The 8,417-nt window shown below is 36.0% G+C and overlaps 1 protein-coding gene across 2 annotated transcripts; it reads right to left on the bottom strand.

The window, feature by feature from the left end:
* Positions 1-451: 451 nt before the first annotated feature.
* Positions 452-6,853, bottom strand: LOC110368027. Of its 2 annotated transcripts, none has more exons than XM_036133353.1 (8): positions 6,526-6,853; positions 6,130-6,288; positions 5,908-5,995; positions 5,544-5,699; positions 4,682-4,888; positions 4,360-4,531; positions 4,047-4,126; positions 452-3,259 (listed from the first exon to the last, which is right to left on the bottom strand). In XM_036133353.1, the coding sequence occupies exon 8, from the start codon at positions 2,401-2,403 to the stop codon at positions 520-522; it is 1,884 nt and encodes a 627-aa protein (XP_035989246.1). In that variant the 5' UTR covers positions 2,404-3,259; positions 4,047-4,126; positions 4,360-4,531; positions 4,682-4,888; positions 5,544-5,699; positions 5,908-5,995; positions 6,130-6,288; positions 6,526-6,853; the 3' UTR covers positions 452-519. Both variants share the same exon structure in this region, with proteins under 2 accessions (XP_035989246.1, XP_035989247.1).
* Between the last annotated feature and the right edge of the window lie 1,564 nt (positions 6,854-8,417).

The raw sequence follows: 8,417 nt of genomic DNA, 5'->3' as shown, positions 1-8,417 counted from the left end.
ATGAGACAAAACAAAGACAGTCTATCGTAAACAATCAGTATCCCTCAGCAGCTGCAGCATTTGGCCTTGCAATCAGAAAACAGTGGATCTTATACACAGGCATCAGGTCTCCAGGCCTCCTCTGTCCGAGTGGTGTGAGGCCATACACTCTCAGAAAAAAAAGTACCTAATTGTACCTTTAAGGGTACAAAGGCTTGTCACTGGGGTGGTACCCTCAAAGGTACTACTGTTGTACCCTCAACAGTGGGTACTTATCTGTACCCCTATAGATTGTACCTCTTAGGTTTAGAGTATTACCTTTGGTGACAATCTTGTACTCTTTTAGAAAAGCAAAAAATAAATAAATATTTTTTATTTATATTTATATATATATATATATATATATAAATAAAAAATGTTCATTTATTTTATAAAACCACCCCAAACCACCACACTTACACATTATCTCGGGTAATGTACAAAATTAGGCTTTATTTTCTACTTCAACATTTCAAGTTTTCATTTCATTTCATTTGAAACTTACATAGAATGTCGCACTGTAACATACAAAATGTCATCAATAGAGTATGTGTCATTTGGCTGAAAGTCAATTTCATATCCACATCCAGCTTGCAGTAAAGTCCATTCTGCATCAACCTTTACTCTGTATGCATGAAAGTGCCGGTCAAATGATAGGGGAATCAGCATTTTGCCACAAAGAATCCATATGGTGTCAATGTTGAGGATGTATTTTATTTGCCAAAACAGTGGCACACCCTCTGAATGTAGAACATCTATGGTGAAAACATCTCTGATGGCATACTTAACACTGTTGATCGTTAATTCAGACACACGTTGAAAAACTTTGTTCATCAAATCCACATTACAAAGATTCTGATTAAATGACAAAGCGTTCTGCAGTTCAACAGGTAAAGATAAAAATGGAGTTGCCACACTCTTTCCATGCACACTTTCAAATTCACTCAGAAAGTTCTGTGTAGAAAACTCCCAGCACTGTTTAAATTGATGTCTGTCACTCAGAGTTTTAGCAATATTCACAAAGTTTCGACAGTTATGAGCCACCATTTTAAAATATTGATGTTTCCCCTCAAACCTCATGCACCACAATGACCGCAGAGGACCATACATTTCCATCAGTCTTGCATAATGGATCAAATAATGACACTTGGGAGTAATAACATCTCCAAATACATCTTTCATTTCTGTCAGAAACTCTTGAACTAATAAATCTAACATTAAAAGATTATCTCTTCTCACCTTTGGTGCCATGACAATCTCAGAAATCTCACGGCACAACAAAAAAACATGCCAATATTTGCAATCAGGTGGGATGTGGTGCGCCATTAAGAAAGGCAACAACCTAAAAAGACACCATTTCTGAGAGGCAGATCCAGTGACACCAACTTTCTGTAGTCTCTCTGGTAAAAGCACCGGTTTATTAGCTTTATCATTTTGACCAATGCATATTTTTTGCAGTTCTTCATTTATCTCTTTTATTGTTATGTGCTTTTCTGTTTGAGCTTTACAAATAACTAGTTTCATAACAAGTGGAATTACACCCTCCAACAGATCATGCATTATGTCCGGGGGTAAAGATTTTGTAACATCAAAATAACGTAATGTATCAAAAGGAGAGGAACTATTTACACCATAAGTTGCTTTATCATCAGGTTTCTGTTGAATGCGTGCGAGGTGGCACTGGTGAACCTCTGACGTTCTTAAAACAAAGCTGTCTTCCTGAAACAAGTGTTTAATATCATCATAAGTAGCCATACAATAGCGACATATTCTACCCGAGTTAAATGACATAGTGAATCCACCCATCATATGAGATGACAAGTTATCACCAGATACAGTTGCAAGCGCAGCTGAAACTGTGTGTTCAGTGTCATTCATTTTCAGAGTAAAGCCAATAGTAGCAAGTTTTTCAAGATCTAGTAGAGGTTTCAAGATAACATTTAAGCCAAACTGCTTAACAAATGAGTACCGTACCAATAATGCTAAATGAATATGTCTCTGCTGAGATCTATGCCTTTTATCCAAATTCCCAACACTATAATAGAATGCACATAGCTTGTGTTTGTTTCGTTTTGACCCCAAAGGATTAACTACTTCAAATTCATCTTCATAAAAGTGCAGCCGCAGTGCATTTGGATGAGCTTTGAAAAAGGAATGTTGTCTGAAAATACTGCCATCACAATAGTCTGTGAGAAACTCACTGTCCATCTCTGCAGTATGCTCAGAAAAGATATTATCCTGAATGTCATCATGTGAACAATAATTTTTCAGCACTTTATCAATCGGTACATATGAATATGAGCCAACGGTTTGACCTACTGAGTTTCTTAACTTGCAATGGGTAGGTTCAGTCATATCAAGCTTGAGTTTGCAATGGTTTTTCATCAAATATGGAGATCGAATAGCCTTTGTTGCTTCACTAAAAAATTAATTAGAATGGATAACAGCTTCCAGTTCTGGAGACTTGGAGATATCAAAACCACTTTTCTGCATGTGGTAACCAATAAAAGCGTCGTAATTTTCCTTGAAAAAACACATTAAAAAATTAACATCATCAACAATCTCCTCTTGAACAGAAATTGGAAGATGATTTTTCTCCCTGCATTTCAGAATAAACTTAAAAAGATTTTCTTTAAAACTAGTTAAAAGCTGACCATAAGAGGGAGGGTTTTCAATAACTTTTTCAGTCAAAGGTTCACCCAAGTCATCATCGACAAGCTCAATTTTATCACATTCAGGACCTAAAATTTTGACCCTATGTTTTCTGTACACATGTCGTCTAAAAGACTCATATTTGGTAAATGATGACTGGCAATCATCAAGTCCACATGTAACATTGAAGTTAGCTTCATGTGCATGAATAAGTCCAATGTGCTGAATCAGCTTCATTAAAGTAAATGTTCTCCTTGGGCATTTTGGGCACTGGTAGGGACGAGGCATACTGTCAGTAGAGGAGATTTATTTTCCTGGTGACAGTTAATGGCAGAGGCCGGTCCCCTTCCTCAACTATTCCTGCAATGTACCTTTGGAGGAACATTAGAGTGTTCTTCAGGTGTCTTGGGTACGCCAGGTTGAAGACAAAGTAAGTGCAGAAGGCTGAGATGATCCCTTCATCAACTGTTTGGGTGTGACACACCACAATGTTGTCTGCTTTCACAATGGTTGCAGCTCTCCTGGTAAAAGCCATTTTCCAGTCTTGGCCAGTCAAGTGAATTGTTGGGTATGGGGATGGAGAATCACCCTATTTGAAAGCAAAACGGACATAAGAACACAGAAAATTAACATAATAACCTATGATACTACATTAAGTAATAAAGTGAAATATTGTAGCTTAAAAATGTAACTAAACATCACTGAAACCACAATACATCTATGGTGCTGAAAATGTAATTGCTTTTAGAATGTTTAGATAAGAATTTGACCAAACAAACCCTCTTAAGTTTGTTCTGCAAAAGAACCAACTGTGCGTGGAGGGGGACTTCTATCATTTTAGAATAATATGGGAATTTCAAAGTCTAGGGAGTTATCATGTTTCTATCCAATTTACATTATATTTATAGATCAAATGCCTTTTCATTTAATGTTAAGATTTTGATTTTACAGAGCATGTTACCGTTGTTCTTACGGTCCACGCAAGGAAAAAAAAAAAAAAAAAAAAAACTGTCCATGTATTTTGATGTTCCTGCTGAACATTTAATAACCTGTAAGGTTATCACTAAGGTTTCAGGCAAAGAAGGTTGAATAATGACAAAATCTTGGCATTTACTGAAGAAATTTTTAAAGGTTAAAATATCTAGGACCCAGAAGAGTTATTAAATGGATGTCAATTACAATAAATGCACACACTGGTTAAATATAGTTTTTATATCAATAATATATATTTGTGTAAATGAACATGAACATAAAATTGCAGTATCCTTTCAGCTGGTTTTGTTTTAATACACAATTTATTTAAGTTAGACTTTAGCCCGTAGTTTGCTGTAAAAAGTGGTTTGGTTGACAAACAGATGTTTGCAAGTTAGACATACCTCTCCAAGCATGATAAAGAGATCATTTTTCTCTCTGAAGATGTATGGGAGAAAAATAAGGGCAGCTCTTCTGTCAATATCTGTAAGACATAAGATATATTTGAGATTTAATCAGGAATTAATTGCTTCTGATTTCACTGAAATACATTGCATGTGTTTTGAGAAAAAAAAATGAAAATAGTAATTAGTGTTACAATACAATGAATACATTTTGCATAATACCTAAATCAACACAAAAAAATAGAACATTTAAATGAAATTAGAACATGGACCTGAAAAGCCCCCAGCATGGACAACATCATATAATTTATACCTGCTACATCTTCAGAGAGAGCCTCATTTCTTGCCGCCTGGTAAAGCTGGTACAGAGGAGACTTCCCTTGTGTAAGATTAAGCACTTTTGGAATAATACAGGCAAGGCCTTCACTGAATCGTTGTTGCACGTTTTCCATTCCAGGATGAATACGCTGCACTTCTTCACACAGCTGCAAAAAAAAAAAAAATTTTTTTTTTATTTATCATTACAGTTTTCACCTTGGACGCCCCCTAGCGGCACCATACTTTTGGAATCTCTGGTCTAGACTAACATACTCCACATCAGGTTGAGAAAATCCATTTTATTTTAAGCCACTTACGCTTGTTGATGATCTTAAGAAAGGGTATTTCTCAAGTGTGTCTGCCAAAGTCATGCCATCTGCGATCTCCTTTCGCCGCCATGCAAAGGTCTGCTGCATACGATCTTTGACAATAGCTGTGTCTGGTTGCACCTTCTGATACTGGCTGTGTAATACCTTTACATGAGCCTCAATGGAAAACGGATCCTCACCAATGATATTTGGAACCTAAACAATGAGGGAGGAGGAAATAATGTCAACAAAATCAAATCTGATTCTTGTAAGTATGCTGTCTTTAGAACTTTTAAATTTAAAATGGGAAAATCTCTTTAGGGATTTATCAACTGATTCAACTGACACAATATTATGAAACAAAACAAATAGATCTTATTGGCAAATCTTGTATGATAATAATTAATACTAATAATTGAACGTTATTGATCTCACAATGGAGAAATTCACTTCTGCATCTTAACCCATCCCCTTGGGGAGCAGTGGGCTGCCATGTGTGGCGCCTGGGGAGCAATTAGGGGTTGAGGGTCTTGCTCAGGGACCCAAAGTGCTAGTCAGTGGGGATTGAACCAGGTACTTGCAACCTTCTCAGAGCGCAAGCGCATTACTCTGACAACTATGCTAACACCTAATGAGTTAATGCTCTTGCAATTGTTTGTTTAACTTAAAAAAATGAATAGAAGTGAATGTTTTGTCAGCAAGAACCCAAAGAAATCAGCAATCAGCTTCATTGGGGTAATTCAGGTACTTTTATGAATGCATTTTGGATACCAAGAATAATAAGAACATGTTATTGTGTAGTTGGGTATATTTAGACAGCAAGTAAATCAAGAATGTTTTCCGAAAAAAAAAAAAAAACTGTGCCTCTGACCTTGGAAACATTTCTTTGACTTGTTCTTGTAGATTCAACAAGCTGCTTTGATCCCTTGAACCCAAACCTCTCCTTGCTGCGTCTCACTTCATCATTGTCAATCAGGGGTGCACGCTCAAATTTAAATTTACGCTTCAGAGACATGTGCCATGTATGCTGATTGAAAGAGAGACACGGATGACCCAAAAACAATTATTGTGTGTTGAGAATCTGAATAGAAGCTCATTGATAATACAATATTTCTGTTAAGACAAACCGGGAAGACATTAACTATGCCTAAAACCCAGAATACCTGTAAAATTCCTAATTTTATATTTTACATTAATCCCCAACACTAAATACATTGATTTACAGTTTCACTTACATAACCATTTCCTTCAAGATCCCTGAGAAAAGGATACTTCACAATCAGCATCTTTACAGCCTGGACATATTCCGCATTTGTGGGATACCTAAAACGTAAAAAAAAAAAAAAAAGAACAACAATGGAGATCAAGTTCTGACTCCACATTTGTTCTACTGTAAAGCTAGGTTAACATAACCCCAATAAGAGATATGTAGCAACTTTGGGACACTAAAAACTCACATTGTATGCTGTGCAGCAGCTTCATAGAGGACCCTGATTATTGTGTGTCTATCCTTTGGGTTTTTCTGACATGGTTCTTTGTGGTCAAGCTTTGTTTGCAGACTTTTGGGGAAAATTGGGATTCCAAAAGTGGAAGGCAGTCCCACACTTGTTACAACGCTGAAAAATAAAACTTTTACTTTATTGGGTGGAAATTAAATCACATACTGATTTTTTTATTGCTTGTTAAATGTTGAGATTTGAAAAGTTATAACTAACATCTAAATTATGCATTTGCAATTTGGCATTTACGGACTTCTTAATGTTTCACGCTTAATAACTTTGGTGAGAAAATGTATTTGATTCACATTGTTTGGACAGGTAGGAGAACTACTGAACTTGCATTCATACATTTACCTGAATGATGCTGAAGAAGTACCTTGCTGCCACTCTTCTGGAGACACGGGTTCTAAAGTGATTGATATCACAGACTCCTTTTGCTTGGACAAGAACTGATTAAATTTCAGTTGCTTCTTGAAAGATCCTTGAAAAAGTACTGCGATCATGCTCTCGGTGAGGCCACAATCAACTGTATCTCCATCCACATCATTATCTGAAAGTTTGAAAAAGATAAACAGTTATATTCAAACGCATGGGAAAAAGTCTGATATTGGATGGACTAACAATATTCTGGTCTTCTGCTAGTTAATAGTTCATAATTGCAAGATTTAATTTAATCAAAAGAGCACTTAATCATTCACTAGCACCACAGGAATTAACAGATTTTTTTCAGACAAGCAAATAGCATAAACAATGTATACTAATTTAGCTTGTAAATAAATGCTTAAACCAACAAATAACCTGAGGCTATTCCATAGCCTCAGGTTAGCTTAGCATTTAGAGTGTCGCGCCATTTTATTTTAAGCCAAAGTAAAAAGGCGCAACTCAGCAATCGCAAATTAAGCGGCTAACCTGAAGGAGACAATATAAACTACTGATTTACACGACTTAATACAATTGTAGTAATGAAAAAAAAAATGAATCTGGCGCGGCACGCCAAAAATAAAATTCTAAAGTTGGTAAAATGTTTGCACATTTACTGAGTGAGAAGCGCGAGCTCGCGCTAATGTTAGCATTAGCGCGAGCTAACGCGAGCTAACATTGCAGTCTGGCTAATTTTAATAGCACATTATTGCAACTCACAGCTTACCTTTGAATCTCTGCGCTTCTGCTTCCGAGACGTCTATGCCTTCTTCTTTAATTTTTCTTAATAGGCCCTCGATTGAAAGACCTGCTAACGCCATAGCGCTTTCCTCCACAAACTGGAAAAAGACCGATTTCAACAGTATAGCTTGCTAAATTCAAAAGACAGCCAATCGGTTGTTGGTTGTATATATTTGACAGCTGATTCAACCAATCAGGTTAAACAAAGCTCCGCCTCTATGAGCGAGCGCCTGTCATTTGCCAGGGTGGCAAAATACCACCAAAATCACAGTATAATATGAAATATAACAATGCAAACTGTATTCAAAATGTTAGATTGTTTTAATTGCAGAAAATAGTAAAATAAAAAAAAATAAAAAATAATAATAATAAAATAAATAATCACTATTTTTTTTCTTCTTAAAAATACACTTCCATAGCCATTTATTGTAAAATCTACATTGAATCAGTTATTTTCTAGTTATTGTTTTATCATTTTTCTTTCCTTGTTGCCCATCTTCTGAAAATGTACCCTAAAAGTATTAATAAAGAGTACATACTTGTACCATTTACTACTTGGGAACAAAAATGTACCTTTCAGGCCCTCAAAAAGTACAAATATGTGCCATAAAGTCCAATTATTAGTCCTATAGGGGTACACAAGTCTAAACTGTACCTCAGGGGACAGAAATGCACTCCTACTGTACCCTTTTTTCTGAGAGTGTAGTGACTTCAGAATAATAATTCTTATAACATTCCTCTCTTTTTTTTTTTTTTTTTGATGATGGCGTCGTCAGCATCAAGACAAAACAAGATGACCCATCACTTGAAAATGTGAACAAAGCACAGAGGAACCATTTCTGTAAACTCGTAAAGTGGGACCCAAAGGGTTCCCGTGTTGAAACCGGGTAGTGCTGGAACTTTTAATACAGATCAACATGAATGCTTCATAGAGCTTTAACACACAAGATCAAAGATTTAGCTTTTGTCCACAATTTAGGATTCATCTAATTAGGTAAGGCCTGTTTTAGGTACCTATGCGCACATTATTTTAAAATTACATTAGACTATGGTAAGCTAAACCTTTTCAGTAACCAAGGTCGAAT

Source organism: Fundulus heteroclitus, unplaced genomic scaffold (assembly GCF_011125445.2).
Source record: "Fundulus heteroclitus isolate FHET01 unplaced genomic scaffold, MU-UCD_Fhet_4.1 scaffold_61, whole genome shotgun sequence".
In the NCBI taxonomy this organism is placed as follows: domain Eukaryota; kingdom Metazoa; phylum Chordata; class Actinopteri; order Cyprinodontiformes; family Fundulidae; genus Fundulus; species Fundulus heteroclitus.
This window is presented reverse-complemented; position numbering and strand designations above follow the sequence as displayed.

What these genes read in the sequence shown, in the direction of transcription:
- LOC110368027 (XM_036133353.1), bottom strand. Translation starts at nt 2,403, where the DNA reads ATGAAAAACCATTGCAAACTCAAGCTTGATATGACTGAACCTACCCAT.